Source organism: Lepisma saccharinum, chromosome 10, assembly GCF_977018435.1.
Source record: "Lepisma saccharinum chromosome 10, izLepSacc3.1, whole genome shotgun sequence".
In the NCBI taxonomy this organism is placed as follows: Eukaryota; Metazoa; Arthropoda; class Insecta; order Zygentoma; family Lepismatidae; genus Lepisma; species Lepisma saccharinum.
The window spans coordinates 12,526,864-12,550,148 of NC_139238.1; the positions used below are offsets into that span (position 1 = coordinate 12,526,864).

The 23,285-nt window shown below is 36.5% G+C and overlaps 1 protein-coding gene across 1 annotated transcript in view; it reads right to left on the reverse strand.

The window, feature by feature from the left end:
• LOC145994211 (uncharacterized) overlaps nt 1-16,607 on the reverse strand; it is a 28,243-nt gene extending 11,636 nt beyond the window's left edge. Inside the window, exons 1-2 of the mRNA XM_083130306.1 lie at nt 16,432-16,607; nt 282-452 (exon numbers count right to left, since the gene is read on the reverse strand). Coding sequence (XP_082986432.1) covers nt 282-452; nt 16,432-16,509 — 249 coding nt within the window. The 5' untranslated portion in view covers nt 16,510-16,607. The remainder of the gene's footprint in view (nt 1-281; nt 453-16,431) is intronic.
• Between the last annotated feature and the right edge of the window lie 6,678 nt (nt 16,608-23,285).

A 23,285-nucleotide genomic window follows, 5' to 3' on the forward strand; every position in this document is an offset into this window, starting at 1 on the left:
TTTAAGAGAGAGAATAATTTAGTGGGCATCGGAAAAAAAAATACTCATACCTTAACTTAATGAGATTTTTTACTATACGAAGACATGATTTTGAAAAATGAAACTTGCACATACATTGTTTTTTCATTTGTTCCGTATTTCTCTCTATCCATTAGAAAAATTCTTAATTGAGAATGATTTGGGGGGGGCGGTAGTACTAACCGCGTGGAGTTACTTTGGGGAATGGAGGAGCAGAAAGTCGACGCTTGTGCACTGAAGTACAAAATAAACTGTTAACTTACATTCAGATTGCCGTCTGGTTGGCCAGTTACATTTTTAAAATCGAAGCATCCTTTCATGAAAACATTGCAAGCATCCATTTCAAATGTGATCTCTGACGTAGCTGCTCTCAATTCTTCATCGTCTATTTCACAGTCCATGAAATTGCTGATATCAATTTTATATCCACCACACTGAAATTATAAATATGCATATAAAATACAAATGTGCAACCACATGAAAATGAACAAGTGTGTTGGACCTCTTAGTAGCAACTTTTAAGATATATATTTGAAATTGTCCACTGAGAAAATAAATATTTCCTTGGGTCACAGGTTTTCCCGTTGAATTTTGTTATATTTGAATATATTGTGCAACCACAGCTGTGAAGATTATTTTAATATTAATAATTCAGAGTAACACAAACTAACCCAATCGAGCCGTTTGTCTGGCTGTTAGAGACAACAATTGAGTTTTAAGTAACGTGTCGAGATCGGAGAAACTAGACATTCCGAGAAAAAATCTAAAGTGAAAATTTTAGCAAATATTAATGTAAAGAGAGCTAAGCCAAGCTACGTACTTATTTTAAAAAATTAAAGCCAGGTGGTAATATCAGAATTCAAGGTAAGGGTGTTTTTGAGGTGAATTTTAATTTTTCACTTCATTCAACGATGCATAACATAATATTAGAACTATTTTGCTACAAACTATATATTTTTTTCATTTTTAAGAGGTGGATACAATGCAATATCTTACTTTCAAGATGTACACTGGGATTCATGAGTATTACCGTGCAAATTGTCCATCACCATGTTCGTGCACTTTATAGAATTAAATGAAAACTCAAAACAAGCTGTTGACAACTTCTGCACCAGCATACATAAGAATCCATCTCTTAAAATCACACAGGATGTAAGAGAAAATTTAATGAAAATAGTCATGGACTATTTGACGAGCAATACTAGTGGATCCCACTGCGCAATTTTGCTATTACTGCAAGAGACTATCAGCAATAATTATGTATTAAAAATACGTGACAGAAGTTCACTTCCTTGTTTTATATCCTACCGTTTCCTAAGTCTGTCCTGTAATTCTGCCATTTTGCTATAAACGTTAACACTTTCATGAATCTTTGCCATTTCCAACAACAAATCGTCCATCGAGAATGTAAATGTTCAATCTCCAAATTGTAAGCAAATCAAGATATTTTGGCTGTCTTCTATTTAGGATGCAATTATTTCATCTCTGCAATTGTGATGCCTGCATACTACGAATATTGATATATTGAGTGTCTTCTTGGTCCATGTGCAGAATTTGGAAGCAGCCGCAAGTGTGCAAACTCCAACATCCAATGAGACCTTTTGACAATTTCCTCAACCAACCAACCACAATGGTAGCAGTCTTCGGTTCGTACTTTTGTTGTTAACAGACAAAAATTTTGAATAAAGCGGAATCAGAGTAGTTGATTGTTTTCCCAAAAATATGAATTATTTATTTTACTTTGCTACCGAATGACAAATTTATAATGAAATTGTTTCATCTCCATCTCTTTTCCAGAATGTAGTGTTATATCTGGTAGATAGAACTGTGGCATTCTGAAATCAAAACTAGTGTTGAGTGCAATTGTTCTATATGAAATGTCAATAATTAATTACAGCAGAAGTACCTAACGAAACAACTACTGCTTTTTATAGAGGATTCAACATATCAACCCTTTGCAATGATACAAACTTTCAGCACATTGGTGACAAAGGTTCAAAAAATATATCCTATCAAACTTTAAAATGCTCTTCTGAAAAAATGAAAAATTGAACATAGTTCATTTACATACTCAGTGGATGAAATGGTACACGTTATTAATACATAACTATAGTTATTTCTTATTCTAATATGAATAAAGAAGGTATTCTAAGTAAAGTTTTAGTAATTGAATAATCATTAGTTACCAATGTTAGGCAATATATTCATTGGGACTGAGCCGATGTCGATGTATCGGTATCAGAAAGTATCCGTTGTAATTTATTTGCCGATACCAGTCGATATTTCTCCAGCAATTTGCTCTTTCGAGGGTAAGCAAAATTGTTGCGCAACACATTCGCGAAGTGTAATTATCTTCGAAATTATGCAAAATTCAAACTTTTCTATTTTTATTTTGCACCAATTTTACATAACATGTATTTGAATCTTTTGGTGCAATTCTTGAATACTTTAAAGCAAATTTCTTAGTAAATCTTACACGCTAATATTGATCAATACAGGGTGTCCGGGCTATGGGTATACAAAAATAATTGCTTATAATGCAAAACGTGCTCTTTCTATTGTCTCGTAGTGACGCTAGTAGTATGATTTGTACTACAACCAGTGCACTTATAGCGTAGAAAAGAAGAGGTCATTTGATTAAACAGCCTGATTTGCCCACACTTAAAATTATGCCAAGATGCCCTTATTCCCCAATTCTTCAAGTGTGATATGCTCTTAATTCTAAGAATTTTGAATCCTAGTGTAGAAAAGAAGAGTTCATATGCCCCGATTTGCCCACACTTAAAATTATGTCAAGAGGGGGCATATAGCCCAATCGGCCATGTGTGTACATATTTAAATCTAAAGAATTTTGAATTCTAGTGTAGAAAAGAAGAACTCCCCTCAGACAGATTTGCCCATGTGTGTAAAAGCTACATCTCTTAGTTTGTTGTCTATAAACTTGTCAAAAATATGCCCCCCCTTGATATTGTTTTGGCTACACTTAAAAACTAAGGCAAAAAGCTTATATTTTTATCCTCTACAACTTACAGATCAATACAATAGGACAAGGTCAGGCTGCAAATTGTTTCATGTTTTTTCTAATCTTTGATCAGTTTCATGTCTCGGCCAGCAATAAATTATGCACGCCTGGGAGATTTAATATGCTTGCATGCATGAGATAAAATCTACACTGTGCTCTTTCAGGGAAAATTCCCCATACATTCCATCATGTTATTGACTCCAAGGGAAATTCTTAGTAAAAAGAACATTGGCCTCTTGCATGTTGTCATATAAGCCTGAATTGGATTCAGGTTTTGCCTCGTTCTGATAATATATACACGAGTGGGACTTACAGATTATTCATTGCACATTTCAAAGTCCAACTTTGAATTGTATTTAGCTGATATATAGCTCTCCTGGGTTCTGATGCTCAATAGAATATGGACATAGTCCCATGCCTTATATGCTTTATAATCAAAGGCTTCTGGGTTTAAGACCTCTCTATGGAGAAGTGCTAGTCTTGGTGCCTTGTAATCAAGAGGCCCCCAGGTCTGAAACCTGGTAGTGTGTGTGGGCCTCCCCTGATGGCAAAGTGTTGGTATTATTGCCTTGTAATCAAGAGGCTCTGGGTTTGAGTCCTGATAAAATATGTAAGATTGAAATACATGTGGCAAAATAATATCTCCACACATGAGATTTTGAGAATATTCACTGCTAGCTGATATACAGCTGAGGTTTGAAACCTGGTAAAGTGTGTTGTACAACAGCATAAAAGAGCAAAACTATTTTATATTGGGGATCACCAGAGCCTAGTTATTGCTGTTGTTTGGGTATAAAAGCACCAGCTCAGCCACTAGCTGCTGTTATAATTGTTTTGGCATATTGTCCATATATAAACAAACAACAAAAATGCCAAATCAAAAATATTGCAATCAATGCAAAAAAAAAATATATCTAGTTCTAATTGGTCTAGACACCGGCATATTTGTGACCCTAAGAAATGCAGAAAGGCCACAAAAATGTGTCCAAGATGCCATAAAATATTAAGCAAGGCTTATTACAAATGGTATAAGTGTATTTGTTATGAACAGTCATCAACATTGCCCCCACAACCATCTGCATCTGGTCTGAAAAGGAAGCATGAAACACCTGTTAATGCTGGACCGGCAAAGCAGCCACGCTATGAACCCATCCATAGCAGTTTTAATGGCCAACTTAGGGATCACCGGTTTGTATCAGAGCCAAGATGTGACATTAAGAATTTTTTGAACAGTATAAATCCTGATGTGCAGGCAATTCTAAATGCACAAAATGGCTCTTATAAGCTGTCCCTCAAATTGTTTACACAATATAAGAAGCCAAATGGCACAAAATTTACACAGCCCCACATAACAGAAACTGTACCGGTATATTCAAATGCAAATTCAGACAAAATAATAAGCAGTTTGATAGATCAATTGAATATTAAACACTCTGAATTTGCAGCAAAAGAGTCTGGATGGAGCCTATGCGGATCTCCACACAAGTTATATGTTAATATTTCTGAATTCAGCCCATTACAAGGATCTACATATTTGCCATTACCTGCCAATATTAAAAACAAACAAGCCGTGGTTAATATAAAAAATAAAGATGGGAAATGCTTTTTGTGGTGTATTTTAGCTGCTTTGTATCCAGTTTCAAGGAGTCCTGAGAGAATAACTTATTATAAACAACATGAACATGATTTTGATGAGGCAATGGAGGGTGTAGAATATCCAATGTCTGTTCAGAATATTGATAAATTTGAAAAAACGGCCCGGGATATTAATGGTAAACAATTATCTATTAATGTATTTATTTGTTCTACTGGCCGTGGCAATTGCTTGATAGCACCTCTCAGAATCAGTACATTTGATGATGATTCTGCTGTTCCGATTGATCTGCTCTTAATTGAAGGGGATGATACACGCCATTATACTCTGATACAAAATCTTGAAGCTTTAGTCAGAACACAACTAGGCAAATCCAATACAATATTCAAGTTGTGCAGAAGATGTTTAATTGTATTTGATGGTAGAAAAATGGTGAATGGTGTTTGTGAAAAGAATGCAGAAATTGCTAAAAACAAGTTAATTGAGCATCTGAAATACTGTGGCAACCATAAACCTGTTCATATGGTGATGCCTAATCCAAGTGAAAATGCCAAATTCAAAAAATTTGAAGCCTTGTTGGAACACCCAGCATATATATAGTCTGTGATTTTGAATCAAATCTCAAACCTCTTGCATTCTGTATCCCAGATCCTGATGAACCTTCAATTACATCATACCAGTTACATGAACCTTCTAGTTTTTATTATGTTGTTGTACAGGATGGTGTTGTTAATAAAGAATATTTATACATGGGAGCAGATGCCATCAAAGAATTTGCACATGGAATAGAAAATGAGTGACATGACATAGCATCTAATATTTTATTAAAATCAAAACCCATGTTGCCTTTAACAGAGAAACAGATTGAAGATTTCAAAAATGCAGAAAAATGCCCGGTATGTGCTTCTGAATTTTCAGATACAAATATCAAGGTACATCACCATTATCATACAGATGGTAAATTCTTAATGGCCCTGTGTAATAGCTGTAATATTAAGGTCCAGAGACCAAAATTTATCCCTATATTTTGCCATGGTGCATCCAATTATGATTTTCATCATTTGATCAGGTACGAGGGGTTTGACAAGCAGAATTTAAATATTTTAGCTGAAAATAATGAGAAATATATTGCCATTAGCAAAATAATTAAAGTTAATGGTGTTCCTATTCACTTAAGATTTCTTGATTCATACAGAATTCTGTCTGCTAGCCTGGCTATACTGGCCACTCAATTATCTGATGATCAATTCAAAATCACATGTGATTTGTTTCCAAATCAGGAGCTGAAATTAATTAGGCGGAAGGGTGTATATCCATATGATTATGTTACAGATTTTTCTAAATTTGATGAGTGTTCTCTGCCACCACAACAAGAGTTTTACAGCAAAATCAGAGCATCTGGAATTACTGATGATGATTATCACCATGCCCAGTTGATGTGGAACAATTTAAAATGCCAGACATTTGGTGATTATCACAAGGCATATTTAAAACTTGATGTGACCCTCTTAGCTGATATACTTCAGGCATTTAGAAAATCTTCCATGCAAAATTATAAGCTTGATCCAATGTATTTTTACAGTGCTCCGGGCCTAGCATGGTCTGCAATGTTTTTAAACACTAAGATGCAATTGGATCTGATCCAGGATCAAGATATGTATCTGTTTATGGAACAATGTATAAGAGGAGGCATGATGCAATTTTCTCAGAGATATGCCAGAGCAAATAACAAATATATTGCTGATTATGATCCAGCACTGCCATCAAATTATATACTGTATGTAGATGCCAATAGCCTCTATGGTTATGCTATGATGAAAAAACTGCCATATGTAGGGCTTGAGTGGGTTGAAGATTTCAATATTGAAGATCTTAAGGATTTTGATGACAGTAACTATGGCCTGTTCTTAGAGGTTGATCTGACAATTCCTGATGATTTACACAACACATTTTCTGATCTGCCCCCAATTCCTGAGGTTAAGTGTTCACCTGGCTCTAAACAGAAGAAATTGAGGATGACTCTAGAGCCGAAACAAGATTATGTCATATATTACAAAAACCTCCAGTTCCTGATGAATCATGGTGTCCAAGTGACCAAAGTTGGAAAAGTTTTGAGGTTCAGGCACTCAAGATGGTTGAAACCATATATTGATACAAACACAGAGCTTCGAACATCTGCAATGAGCCAATTTGATAAGACCTTGTTTAAATTGATGGTCAATTCAGTGTATGGCAAAACAATTGAAAATGTCAGAAAACATATTGATGTTAAAATAATTACTGACCCCAGCCGGAGCAAAAAATTGGTTGCAAAGCCTAATTTCAATTATAGAAGAATTTATGATGAAAATATGGCACTTTTCAACATGAAAAAAACAAAAATTAAGTTTGATAAACCTATTTATGTAGGGGCTGTGATATTGGAATTGGCCAAATTACACATGTTAAAATTGTATTATGATGTGTTGAAACCTTTTTATGGTGATTGTGTAAAACTGATGTACATGGACACGGATAGTTTTGTTCTTGATATTCAAACAGAAGATGTTTATCAAGATATGGCACAGCCTGAATTGTTTGAATATTTTGATACCAGTGAACATACAGAGATTCAACACCACAACAAAAAGGTGCCTGGCAAGTTAAAAGATGAGACACTTGGTGATGTTATTGTGGCATTTGCTGGGTTAAGAGCCAAGATGTACAGTTTTGAAACATGTAGTGGTGCTGTTGCCAAAAAAGCCAAGGGCATTGGCAGAGTAACTGTTGAAAAAGAGCTCCAATTTGAAGATTATAAAAATTGTCTCAAATCATGTAGCACAATCAAAACATCAGAATCCAGAATTCAGAGTGTGGATCACTTATTGACTAGCAATATTGTAAGAAAAGTGGCTCTGGACCCACATGATGGTAAGAGATGCATTTTATCATGTAGCATACATACTCTACCATGGGGGCATTGTGATTTGAAAAATGGCAATCAATGCCCAATTACAGAGCATGATTTGAAATAAATAAACATGCCTATGAACTTATTTGGGTTCAAAAAACAAGGTATTATGGACCTGCCGACACCACAACCCTCTTCTGATATGATATCTAAACTGAGTGGTTTCTTAATTATTCATCTGAACAGCATACTTACAGATGTTGATGATGAAACGGGCAAAACATTGTACATATTTAACAATAATTTAAATCATTACCAATTACCTGTAGGTGGGCAATTGCAATTTATTACAACCCCTGAGGGCAATGTCAAGATTTCAATAGGGGGAAATATTTATAGAATTAAGCACTCAAACATGATTTCTGGCACTGTATATACTGTTTCTGCTGGTGACTGCTTATATATTGAGGTCCCTGGATCATATGACAAGCTTATACCCTTTTTTATAGAATTAAGAATCAGATACTCTATAATAAATAACCACTAAAACAAAAATGCCTAATGATATATTTGGCCATACAAGGCATGAAGATCACAGTGATGAGATTCTGATGCTTGATGTCAGAGTCAAGAAATTAAGAAGTGATTTACAAGCTTTACAAACCACACTCAATGCCAGTCTTCAACTAGAAATTACAAATTTACAATCACAATGCATGGACCCTCTTCTTAAAATTGACTCAGAACTCAAAGTGCTGCTTCAGAAATATACTGATTTGGCCACATTAGATAATTTTCAAAGTTTAGAAGAGGCTGTAGCAGCTCTTCAAGCCAAATTTAAGACCCAGGCCACCAACTCTGAGCAATTGAAACAGCAATTGGAAGAGCAGATAAATAATGTCCAGGCACAGCTCCAAACAATTGTCAAAAGCATAAAATCACAAGAAGATTTTGATCTAGTAATTTCCAATCTAAAATAACAGATTCAATCACTCCAAATACCTAATCTGGACCCTCTGAACAATGCCATAGCCGAGGTTAAAGAAAAAATTGAGACACTTGAAAATTTTATGAACAACTTGCCATCTTCTGATGCTTTGAGTGCAATAACTCGGAGTGTTGCCAACATTAAGCTGCAACTTGAAACATATGAAGATTTTGGAAAAATTCAAAGTACCATAACCCATCTTGAGGGTACAATAGCAGCAGTGCAAAGTGATTTGACAAATGTACAAGAATCTCTAGAATCCCGCCTGCCTGGTATTGTAGACACACTTGTCTGTCCAGCAACAGATCACAAAGCTTGAAAACCTCAACACTGAATCTGAGCTATCTCATTTTCATCACTTGATCGATGATATCCAAACAAAACTTGAAATTTTACAACAATCAACACCCACTCAGGCAGATATAGCCCTGCTCCAAAATGCTATGCAAAATGTGGCTGATGCTTCTGAATTAAATAATGTGAAATTGGCACTTGAATCTTTGCAAAATACTGTAACAAATCTGCCTACATCACAGGAACTTAAAAATATTAAGAGAGCAGTGAATCGCATATTGAAATCAGAAGATATCAAGAATATCCAGACAGAGATCAAACAACTTTTTCAGACAGTGGCCACTCTACCAACTAATAAACATATTAATGAACTGCATGCCCTGTTTGAGGATATCAGAAGACAGGTCCATGATCTTACTGCTCAAAATTCAAAACTGGCAGTTATTGAAAATTTGCAACAAATTGTAGCTAATGTGAGGCAACAGCTAGGGACCATGGAATCCAATCAAGCAAATGCCCTGTCTGTTTTTGCCACCCAGCTTCAAGAGATTGTGCAACAATACAAGAAACTTGTTGTGGACATAAAAATCAAGCCAGGCCATGATGATGTTGTTAGGACCATCAATGAGCACCTTGAATCTGTAACAAGCAGATTGCTTACAGCAGAAAAAGAAATAACCGGCATAATTGAGAATCCAAAACATACAGTAATTCTTGAATTGTACAGCATCCCCAACAAAGAATATGATTCACCATTTACACCAGGTGGCAAAATATATATGCTGTCCCCTGCACAATTTTATTACCAATTTTTTGTTGGGGGCACACTGAGACCAATCAAGATCAAATATTGGCTTCAACCACAGGCACACCACTACCCCACCTTATCAATAACAAATGCTGACAACAAACCAAAAATCACCAGTGTAGAGTTAGAGGATTTTACAGATCCCAATACATTAGAAACATCTTATGCTGAAGATGAAGGCTCTCTGGAATTCATATACAAACAGGAGACAAATTATATTTAGAAAATCCTGTAGTATCAGCTGCTGAACACCCCATAGTTGCAATATTCTTGTTTACATATTATGTCTAGACAAATTATTGTTGATGAATTACACAGACAAGCCAGACATAATTATAAGAGACTGCCAGTAGTCACAAAAGGCATAGATGATTTATGGCAGAGCGACTTGATTGAGATGGCAAGTGGACAGCTGAAAAACTTAGACAAAATCAACAAGGGCTACAAGTATCTACTTACTGTAATAGACACATTTTCAAAATTTGCCTGGGCTGTGCCACTCAAATCCAAGACTGGAAAATGTGTTACAGAAGCCTTCAGGACAATCATCAATCAGAGTGGAAGATCACCGCGCTATTTGCAAACAGATAATGGCAAAGAATTTTATAATTCTGTGTTCCAACAATTTATTAAAAGCCAGTCAATAAAACATTATTCGAGTTACAGTGATCTCAAAGCCTCAATTGTAGAGAGATTCAACAAAACCCTGAAAAATCTTATGTATAAACAATTTACACTTCAAGGTAATTATAAATGGCTTAATATTCTTCCAGAACTTCTACATAAATATAACAACTCGGTTCTTTCCACAATCAACATGAAACCCTCTGAAGTAACTTCATCTGATGAGCAAAAATTGATCAGGACTGTTTATTATCCTAGATACCAGCCACCAACAAGAAAGGCCAAATACAAGGTAAGTGATCAAGTAAGAATCTTCAAATATAAGCACTTATTCAAAAGAGGCTTTACAAGAAACTGGAGCACTGAATTATTTACAGTGGTTCAAATTAAACCTGGGACCCTTAACACATATATAATAAAAGACCACCGAGGAGAAATTCTCAAAGGCAGATTCTATGAAGAAGAACTCAACAAAACTAAACAGCCTGACACATATCTCATAGAAAAAATCATCCGCAGAAAAGGCAACAAGTTATTTGTCAAATGGCTAAGACTTCCAGAACACAGCTGGATCGATGCAGACAAAGTGATAATATGAGCACCTGGGATGTTATAAAAAGGCTGCCAGAACCTGAACAGCAGATTAAGAGAAATGGCAAGTTGCTGCCTGAAAATATTAGATGTCTTATTGTTGGGCCATCGGCATGTGGTAAAACTACACTAATGATTGATAATTTTTTATTGGCACCCAACTGGTTAGACTGGAAAAATAGGCACTTGTATGTTTTCTCTAAGAGCTTGGAACAATTAAAATATCAGCAGTTGATGAAGCTATATGATGAATTGGATATTGCCACTTTTGAATCAGATGTTAAGCCACTCCATGAATGTCTCGATAATTCTGTTGTTGTGTTTGATGACATTATACTGGATAATCAAAACAAGGTTAGAAATTTCTTTACACAGGGCCGACACAAAAACATTGATTGCTTCTACCTGGCACAGACTTTTTCAAAAATACCGAAGCAGCTGATCCGAGACAACAGCAATTTTATATGTGTGTTTCATCAAGATCATACCAAAATCAAACACATACAAGATGAATATGTAGGTGGGGACTTGAGCTACAATGATTTTTCCAAGTTTTGCAGTAGGTGCTGGAATCAAAACAGTTATGGGTTTGTCACAATTGATATGACAAGAAAACCCAATAGTGGTAAATATAGAAATAAAATTAACAATTTTCTAGACATTGAAACATATATAAATAACCATGAAAAGGCCAATCATTGATGATCTTAAATTAAGAGATTATCTTGTAAAAAGATTTAAGGGATGGAAATCAGAGAACCGAGGAATTTATGAACAACACAAACAAACAGAACAGCCTATTATTGATGCTATTAGTGAATTAGGTAAAAATATCAAAAGTGTTACAGAGCAAAATCAAAATTTGATCACAGAGCTTGTACCTGTAGCTGCAAGGAACATATTAGATTATCCAATCACCCCACTTTCCAGTATTCATACACCTAGTCCTGTTGCTCCTCGAAGAATTGAAGCTACTCTGGATCCTATTGAATTGGGTCTTCTTGCTCAAAAATATTTAAGCACACCTAAAGACAACAAAGATGAGGTCTTTGGCTTATATGCTGACACAGAGCGTGATGGTAGCATCATACATAGAATTGGCAATTTCAGAGTAACATTTATGGGAGATGATATAATTGTATATTCAGAATCTCATCTTGGAGAAAAAGGTGGTTTTGTTAAATATCCCGGCACACCTAAATTGTGGGAACTGATGACTAGGAAAAGGCCTGGCAACTATACAGATCAAGATTATGAGCACTACAAAGAAATATTAATAAAATCAGATGCTCTATACCAGAACAATGATCCCACACAAAAAAGAGTCAAGTCTAGCAGTGGAGCAAAATACAACAATTTAATCAAGCCCATATGGTCACAAATTAAGACAGGCAGTGGAATCAAACAATACAACACCCTGCCTAAAGAATTTGTGTGGGTTGATGATGTCAGGAAACTTGTAGATAGGTTATTGGTGATAGCTGGGGAGGAAAATGCTGGGAACCACAATTTTTACAATGAAAAGGTTGGAATTATGGACATGATAAGCACCAAATTATCTAATTTTATAGTGAATGACACTAAGGGGATTGGATATCTTATAAAAATTATTAATACTCTACCACCTAAATTTTGGAATATTTCTGAGGGCCGGGGGTTGGTTAATGACATTATAAACAAGCTGCCATTTGAACTACACATTCCAGGCTATCAGTATTGTGGTCCAGGCACAAAATTGGAGCATAGATTAAACAGAGGTGATCCTGGTGTTAATCCCCTAGATGCTGCTTGTAGAGACCATGACATAGCATACAACACACATTCTGATCTTGACAAGAGACATGTTGCAGACAGGAAATTAGAAGAGGCTGCATTTGGTAGATTTGTAAGCAAAGATGCTTCTTTAAGTGAAAAAATAGCAGCATTGGGGACCACCATAGCTATGAACACCAAACAAAAACTGGGGTGGGGGCTGTGAATATGTATATAATAAACCTAGAATGAAGGCCAAGGGTGTTATGTATCAAATACCTTATGCAGGTCTTAAATCTCTTAAAACTATTAATAGTCTTTTAACTAAAAAGCAGCGCAAGAAAAAAAATTCTTGTCTTGCAAAGGGCCATGGTATGAAATTGTTGCTTAGCTCCCCCCAATTAAAAAAAATACAACAATCTAGAAAAAAATCACATGTGGGGGGTTTCATATTTACTATCCCGGCCATCTTAGCAGCACTTGGGGCTGTTGGGAGCTTGGCTGGGGGATCAGCTGCCATAGCAAAAACAGTAATAGATGCCAAGAAAAATAAGGCAGAATTAGATGAATTGAAGCGCCATAACCTGGCCATTAAGAAACAAGGCAAAGGTGTTAAGAGAGCCATGAATAAGTTTAAAAAAAACAAGAGCCGCTTACAAACCAAGATATTGAAGCTTTAATCAAGCCACTGGGCATCAAAAATTTTAGAGGAGTGTACATGTCTGATTCTTTACCAGAACAACCACTCAACAAAGAGTGTGGAATTGTTAATTTGGATAAGTACAAAAATCAGGGCACTCACTGGATTTGTTATCTTAAATATTTAAAAGATGAGGCATTTGTGTTTGATTCATTTGGAGGTGTTCCACCTGAAAATTTAGTAAAATATTTAAAATCAGTTAATCTTTATTACAATAATGCCCGTGTTCAAAACTTCAAAGATGTTAATTGTGGACATTTGTGTTTATCTGTTCTCAGATATATGTCTGAAATAAATAAACCATCAATTGAAAATTTTCAAAAGGCCCTGTGGTATTTAAAACATCATGGGGGTATTCCATCTCACCAGCCAAAATTCAATATTGAAACTCAAATTACATGATGATATAGTGTATCCCAAAACAATAGCTCTCAGAGCATTTTATGGCATGTACTTGATCCCTAATATTAATTGTCATCACTCCAGGGCAATATAATCTGTCCACTCTAAATGCTCAATTACCCAGAGGTATAGTATTAACTCAAAATTCTGTCACTCACAGAGTAGAGATTGTATCTGCTACAGAAACAGTGGATCTGGGTACTATAGGAGAGCTGTTAGGCTTTGAGAACAACACAAAACTTGAACCAGCCATCAAACACATTGCTATTAATATACCTAAATTCTTAGCCATAGAGACTCTGAATATTCACTGTAATGTGGCTGAGGGTATGATCACCAAATCAAATGGCATAGGCAATCACAAACAAACTGGCATCATTGCAACATTTAAACCTAATTCTGAATTTATGGAGCCAATCATCTACACTCCATCCCCAACATTATATTTTCCTGTGTGCCATAATAGAATAGATTATATTGAATTGATGGTCACTAATGAAAAAGAAGAATTAGTTGATTTTGCTGGAGCCACAACAACTGCAATCATAGAGATTAAAACATCAAATTTGATGTTGTAAAGCTCGATGGTACAGATTATCGGGCAAATTCAAATATAAGATTGGTGGACAATTTTGTGCCACATCTGTTCTCTGAAATTGAGATCAGAAAGCATGGTGTTGTTATAAACAGAGTGGATTATCCCGGCATTACCTCCACAGCTTTGGCCACACTAAAATTATCCAAAACCGAGGCTTCTTACTACAAAATAGGTGGATTTGAGGCTGGTGATAAAATTATATCTAAGAGCCACACAGTGCTGTTCCCTATGCGCCTGTTGCCAGGATTCTTCTCAGATTACAAAGATATTATGTGGAAGGGTGGTTTAAGAATCACATTTAGAAGAGCTGCCAATGATAATAATGCTTTGATGAGGTACAGCACATTAAAATCTACAGGGGAAGCTTTGCCTAATACCCTACCTGATGAAGGCAAATGCATTATTCAGACTATGGAGCTAAGAATCCCAGTTGTTGAATATGAAGCCAGTTATGCTCTTAAATACAAAGCAGATATAATAAAAAATCCACAGATTCCTTTACAATTTTATACATATCAATGTGTACAGAAGCCTGCCGCTGGTACTTATTATGAGTTTGATGCTACAAATTCATTCTCCAGTATACAATATGACATGCCGGATTTTGTGGTGGTACTGTTTCAGACTGGAAGACACAATAATCAGGAAAAAAATTCATGTAGATTTGATAACTGCTACATCAAGAACATATATCTTAAAAATGGCAGAAATGAGGTATTCCCTAGAGAAAATTATAATTTAGACATGTCCAAGGATGATTTCCTTAAATTATATGAAGCATTTACAGCATACAAAAGGGTCACTACTGGCAATACTGACATGTATTACACACCAGATGAATTCAAAGCACAGAGACCCATGTTTGTCATCAACACTTCAAAAAGAAAACAAGTTGTGGTTAATGACAGGACAAACATTAAAATTATCTGTGAATTCCACGATACACTCCCTGATGACACCATATGTAGTGTTATTCTCATAGGTGAAAAATCATATGTTTATGATGTAAGAAATGAGAGAGTCACAGAACAATTCTAGAAGAGCTCTGCTTATTACCGGACCGGAAGTAAATATAAATGGGTGTGGGTGGGTGAGAGTGACTTTTTGCCTTAGTTTTTAAGTGTAGCCAAAACAATATCAAGGGGGGGCATATTTTTGACAAGTTTATAGACAACAAACTGAGAGATGTAGCTTTTACACACATGGGCAAATCTGTCTGAGGGGAGTTCTTCTTTTCTACACTAGAATTCAAAATTCTTTAGATTTAAATATGTACACACTTGGCCGATTGGGCTATATGCCCCCTCTTGACATAATTTTAAGTGTGGGCAAATCGGGGCATATGAACTCTTCTTTTCTACACTAGGATTCAAAATTCTTAGAATTAAGAGCATATCACACTTGAAGAATTGGGGAATAAGGGCATCTTGGCATAATTTTAAGTGTGGGTATATCAGGCTGTTTAATCAAATGACCTCTTCTTTCCTACGCTATAAGTGCACTGGTTGTAGTACAAATCATACTACTGACGCTCAGTCGATTGACCATCGATCCAATATTTCAGTAGTCCACTTGGACTATTAATCGTGCTGTTGAGTCACGAATCCGCAGAAACTGCCTGGCCACTCAGATCCCCAGATTTGAAACCATTAGACTATTTTACATGAAGCTTCATTAAAGATGTTGTGCACAACGGAAAGATCACGGAAAGTGATTTGAGACAGCGTATCGTTGCACTAATAACGCTTCAAATTCTGGTCAACACTTGGCACAACTTGACTATTCGTTTGGATACGTGTCAAGCTACAAATTATGCTAACATTGAGGTGTACCAACGTACGTAAAAACCTTCTGACATACTTTGTACATAACCAGGACAAGAAAGTTAATAAACTTAACAGATGCTAAAATATATGTGTGTATTTTTGTATACCTCTAGCCCGGTCATCCTGTATTTTGAACAACTTTTAATTTTAAAAAAATCAAGTATGGGTATCGTTATCGGTGGGAATCGGTTCCAAGTGGTATCGGCAATATCATGCAATTTCAAATGTTAGCATTGAAAACCCCGTAAAATTACTTGGTCATACGGCGAACGTATGACTTTTGGTATAGTGGTATAAGTTTGAAAACCCCTGGTATAGACTTACCACTGCAGATGCAGCCCTTGATCCTTCTATGATGAAGGCGATGATGAAGATCCCGGTAAAGAATGCTATGCGAAACATATTTTTCTTTGGAGTGACAAATCAAACGTTAGGCCTTACTTTTTGAAAAATTAATGTTTTTGTTGTGCGCATGATTGCAAAACATTCACGGTGGCATGGCATTCTGAATTATTCTTTATTTTATCCACACGTACAGCATGTATCCTGGGGAACGCAGGATGTTCACAATCTCTTCAATCGTCAGGAAGCAGCGTCAGGAAGTTCTTCAATGGCGCGGCAGAGAAGATAATACCATTTGTGAAGGTTATTTCATGGGATATATGTCTCGTGACTAGGGCTAGGGTTTTGATGACCTTAAAATCGTGAAAAAATGACCTTTAAAAAATGCATTTATGACCTAATACATCCAAGAAAATGCCCTATAAACTTAGAAAGATTTGTAAAACAAATTTATAAACTACCAAGAGAAATCCACATGTTCATTGCGTATGGTAGTACAAGTAAGAAAGTTCACTTTTTGTCATCTTTTGCACTTTAAGTACTGAGTTACAATGAAAATCATATGCACATTTTCAAAAGTGAATGCTTGTCGGTTGTTCGACAAGAGAGCCATGGAAAAACTTCTCGCGACTTCCACCAACACAAGAAGAGCGTAGGGTCAAGTGCCCATATTTCGGATAGGTTCCTAATTTCGGATACCAAGAAATTTCCATGTTAGAACAGTAGCGCCGAAGTGCAGATAGTGCCAACTAACACGCTACTTCGTCCCAAAGTTTCACCCTTGTGCGTGACCTTCAGCAATGTTTCTTTAGTGTGTGGCTGATATTTCTGACTTTTCCGGAGTTTTGATGTAATATTTAACCATCCAAACTTAAGGCCTACAACTGGAAGGTTAATATTTACTCACTTCTGTCTAAATTTTATATAATCTTGAGAGATTCAGCAAACATTATTACGTAGTTTCAGTCACATTATTTCAGAGGGGGAACGCACAGAATCGCCATATTGAATATGCGACTGGGTTTCCTAATTTCGGATGCTGCACGGGTACATAATTTCGACTATCCGAAATTGTGCACCCTTTTCAAACACTCATTAGTAACCCTATCCGAAATTAGGAAATACCCTATCCGACATTAGGCAACCTTTTTGTCAGACTAAAAATATGCATACAATTCTGTGTTTCATAAAATATACCAAGTATTTCTTATAAATGTTAATATAACTTTCAGAAACATTAATAAATATATGTTCAATGTTTATCAACACATTTATGGCTTATTTTGTTTACATTTAGGTACTGAAAATCTAATTTGAAATTAAGTATCCGAAATATGGGCACTTGACCCTACTTCAAATGAACAATATCACTTGCTGTTAAGTCACTTTGAATTCCATGGAGTGCTAATTGCTTCCGTGACGAAATGTCCGATACAGAGCACAAAACTTTATACCCCTTGTTTTTTAACAGTAATCCATCTGACGACAATATATTTATTAATAGAGTGGGAAATCACATTGTTTGAGCTGAATTGTTACACTCCAGCTTGTATCAACAATTGTGCACATAATTTCAAAACTGCGCTGAAGGCAATGAGACGAGAGTCTAAACCTCTCTCCTTCAAAGGGTTACATTTGCATGTAAAATGCCCCTTCTTTCACCAAAATGTAGAAAAATGCATAAGATGACTTTTAAAAGGCCGAAAAATGACTTAAAAGGTTTAAAAAGTTTAAAAAACGACCATTAATCCAAAAAGGGTAAAAAAATGCAAAAAAAATGCCCTAACAAAGGCATCCCAATTTATTCACTTACGTGTAAAACACGTTCCTATCTACTTATGCAATGTTTCTGTCTTACCCAAAAAGAAGATGCATTTGCATCAAAATCCTAGCCCTACTCATGACAGTATTTGAATGATAGTTATATTGTATAGCTCGACCACAAGGAAAAAAACCTTCCGTCCAAAGCGTTCGCGCAACTCCCCTGCCGTTATCGGTGTTCGGGGCAGTGTTGCCAGGTCAGATTTGAAAAATTCGGGAGATTGTTCCTTGGGAAACAAGAAGATCTGCTACAAAATCCGATGATCTAATAGTAGCGGATGAACGACGTTCTTGGGGGCGGAGGGGCGGCATAGTCGTGCGAACTGGGGAAGAGGGGCAATGGGAGTGGCGCGCATTGTTTACGGTGTAAATGTCACAGATACTTTTGTAACAATGGTGCTAAACTAGTGTTGCCCACGAGACGAGACTTTGGCCTGTCTCGTCTCGTGGAGTATCGTGGAAATGCTGTCTCGTCTCGAAAATATTCGTTTGTCTTATGACACATGGTCAATCTCGTCTCGTCTCGAATTTTTTAAAAGCCTGTCCCGTCTCGTCCCGTGGGCAACACTATGCTAAACCCAGCATCCTGCACCATAATGAGAAAATGCATTACGTATGTGAAATATATTTGGTGAATTAGACAGCATGTCTTCCTCAATAATTCAAGATAGCAATGCTTATGGCCCAACCCTGTGGCCGAGTGGTTAGCACATCGCGCTGCGACGCCAAGGGTCCCGGGTTCGAATCCTGGTCGGGCTTGGTTGTTTGTGAATGTCCATTCATCAATTTCATCATTTCATCACTCATCCCCATCTTCGCAAATTAGCCAAGAGGCACAAAACGCGAAGTAAAATAAACTAAATCAAATCAAAAATCAAAAAGCAATGCTTATGCTAGGGTGCCACCCATCCTCCCCATCTGCTAGAAATACACCCACACACCCACAAACACATACATGTATAACATAATTTGCCCACGCTACGAAGTCAGTGTTTCTACCTCGTAAGGCAAGGACGTTTCACTGTGTTTGTGTCACATCATCCATTTCATCAGTTTTTCATTCATCCATATTGTCGTACTTACCCGTAGAGGCACAAAAGCGACGTAAAATAACTAAAATAGAAATAGAGTTTAGGGTGGGATAAAATACAGCCATCTAAAAATAGTAATGTAGTAAAAGTAATAAAATAATGTCCTAGCACAATTGAGTAGCGTTTGACATAATTTCACAGTTCAAACAGCACTTTTCATGGCTGAGTGGAGTTCCACTCCACATCTCCCCTCCATGCTCAAGTAAGATGAGCAGGAAACGTGTTTTTAAGCTCGCCGTTGGAGGTTCTATAGCAATAGTTTATTAAGGAATACTCCCGAGAAATCAATATGCCTGGCAACGCTGACGTGAGCCAGCGGGTTGCTTCCCCCTGCCCTTTCCCGCAACCGCCCGCGCGATGTGCTTCTGCGCAAGTTTTTTTTGCTTGTGGTTCCACTATACCGAGTAAATCCATCACTTTCGAAATATTTCGTCTGTGTATAGTAAGGAATGTTTTAAATATCAACCCATTAAATTTTAAAGTCTCTTTCGGAAAGGACATATTTGGATTTCCTGAACGAGTCCGAATACGCAATGCAGGCGCCACACTGTTATTTATTATACTTTTCTCAGCCTCTAAATTATATAAATAACAACTGCCTAACAAACAGTATACAGTGGACTCTTCGTAATTCGTACTCCAAGGGGACACGAATAAAGTTCGAACCAAAATTCGAATTACCGAAAAACATTTATTTATTTTCTTGTGTTGGATGGTGAAGTTGAGGCACAAGCCTCTTCTTCCACTTAACCATTTCTACTTTTGATTATTCAAATTTATTATAGTAAATAAGAGTTTGCTATATTGTACAGGGTGTCTCATAAGTAATAGCGCAAACTGACACAGGTCAAAGTACACGATAATAGAAGCAAAAAAATCTCGGTAAACATTGGTCTGCAAACGAGCCGTTTTCGAGATAATTGCGAATATGTGATTACAAGCCGCCACTGAATTCATTGCTTGTAAACGTCATCCTAGTTGGTAAAATGATAATGATGTGTGCAAATGTGTCACTGATTGCATTTTGTAAACACCGAGTGCTTTACTCCTTGGGCGTTCCGAGGTTTGCTCTGTGTTTACAAAACAGAACATTTTCGAGAGGTGGCGTTGTAATCCAACATGATGGATACAATCAGTACACAGTTAGAGTAGAATGTTCAATAAAAGCGATGAGATCTCCAATGACTTTTCTTACTGTATTATTAGAATTTTACCAACTAGGACAACGTTTACAAACAACGAAGACAGTGGCGGCTTATAATCACACATTCGCAATTATCTCGAAAACGGCTCATTTGCAGACCCATGCTTACGGAGACTTTTTTGCTTCTATTATCGTGTACTTTCACCTGTGTCAGTTTGCGATATTACTTTTGAGACACCGTGTATTGATGGATTTGGTTTATTTTAATCTACTTTTCTGCCACTTTTGGCTAATCGCGAAGATGAGAATGAGTGATAACATGATGAACTTGACGAAAGGATATTCGCAAATAACATCCATGCCCAGGTCTCGATTCGATTCCGGGACCCCTGGCTTTGTAGCGCGCTGGGATAACCACTCCGCCATGACGGTGGGAATGTTTTAATCTATCTATCTGTCTGTCTGTCTGTAACAGAAATGAAGATACATAAATGAAAATAAAAAAAATATGAAAAAAATTAAAAACGTGTAACATTGAAGATGATTTCAAGGCAAATATAATACTTCTGTTCGAATTAAAGTTCGGTTTGAAATAAATCCATTATAGTAATAAAAATGGTGGCGTGTAAGGAATGGCTTTCTCATAAGCATCAAAATATCAACTTCTCTTCCATGCACTGGCGTACTCGGTGCAGGGGGTACAGCTACTCGCGATATTTTGACACACTAACATTTTCAAATCAGAGCAGTAAATATGAGGGTAGTTTGAAAACTAAGGTAAACGAAGCAGAGATGGCAGCACCATAATCGAAGTCGATGCACGGTCGTTATGTTTGATCTTTCAAACGAGCCCTTCCAGAGTTTCAGCCCAGAGTACGTTGTGAGATTATTGTTTGATCACGCGAAGTAGGTAAACGTGCAAGCCATTTCAAAATTGGACAAAAAAAACAACAGGACACTGCGCCTGTTCACACGTCAATGGTCTCTATGGCTAAAATCCATGAACATAATTAAGTTCAAGTTGTTGGATTATCCGCCCCATTAGCCAGATCTAGCTCCCTCTGACTTCCATTTGTTCCCTAACCTCAAAGATGGCTCGGAGGGCAACGATTTTCAGATAACGATGATGTGATTCAAGCTGTGAGCAGTTATTTTGTAGACCAGGAGAAATCATTTTATAAACAATAACCTCACAATGCTCGTTCTAAGAATCCAACTTAACGACCGTGCATCAATTTCGATTATGGTGGGCATCTCTTCTTCGTTTACCTTACTTTTCAAACTACCCTAGTAACTCGGGAAATACCAAAGATGTAAATGCAGCCCCTCTTCAAATGACCATGGCGATTCTTTTTGTCTTGGAATTACTTTTAAAACAATGGTAATACTGCATTGTGCATTTCTCTCCTAACATGCAGCCATATAATATCACTCATTTCAAGTTACCAAAAAATAGTGAATTGTTATTTTCACTGTTAATAACATAAATATAGTTCAGTTAGTTAGAATTCGAACATAATAACCAAAGGAAGAACCTCTCTAGATTCAGTGCTCGAAGTAATGGGGTTTGCGGGGGGAATGGTACCCCACTCCAAAGCTAGCAAACATGTTAGACAGTATGATCATCCCTCCCCTAACCCCTAAGGCTAAAAACATCCCCTAAGCTAACATCTTCCACTTGTGCTGGTTAAATCTAATAGAATGTATCGGAACATTCAGAAAACAGAAACCAACGAATGTTATATTGTACCATTTTATCAGAAGAATAAATGGTTTCACAGTTTTCAAAATTCTAAACAATAGAGTTTTATGAAAGGTTACATAACATACACTTTGACTAAAATTTCCCCCCGTGCATTTGTGTGTAAAGGTTAGTAAAAAAATGGAAGTTGTGCATTTTAGTGCAGTAATTTTATGAAATCTTTAAAAGGTGAAAAACAATTGAGTTAGATGTTCACTCATTTTATCCCAAAGGATAAAATAATAATAATAGTAATTAATAATAACAACAATAATAATATCAATAAATAATTTGTAATCAGTTGTTTTAGTTCTATTATATTGTAATAGTTATTAAAGTATAATAACAATCATAACCATGATGATAGTAGTAGTAGTTGGTTGATTTGGTGTTTTAAGTCCACTTTATGCACAGTAAGGCTAATCGGGACTGGACCTAAGTTTAAAGTGGGGTCCGAACCACGATGTGCCTCCATCGGGTATCGATCCCGGGACACCTTGATTACAAGGCGACGCGCCATCGGGGAGGCCCTAGTAGTAATAATAATAATAATAATAATAATAATAATTGTTATTTTGTACTATTCAACTGTTACCAATGGTCTAACCCACCGCTTCCCAAAATTTCCTGGCGACTCAGAGCTCCTCAAAAAACAAATTCTGCGTAGCCTGGTGCTTCCATCTAGTACACCGTGGACTGGATTTTGCAGACTTAACAGAAAATCCCAACATTAAATGCAGGGTATTTAAAACTCCAGAAAACAGTCACTATGAACTGTTGTGGAACAGTGAGAAAGTTTCTAGCTATAGAACTTCAAAGTGCTCTGTATTGTGTATCAGTATACTTCACACGATGCAATAATCGGTGTGCTATGTTTCAATGTGTATATTTGCAGACACATGTGTGCAGTAAATTGAAATTAGAACTATAACGTGTGCTTTGTTTTATGTCCACGGGCTACTACAGAGTCTGAAATCAAGCGGTGTGTTCGTGTATGAACTGACCAACTTTCCATGGCAGACTGATTGCCAGACTTGCC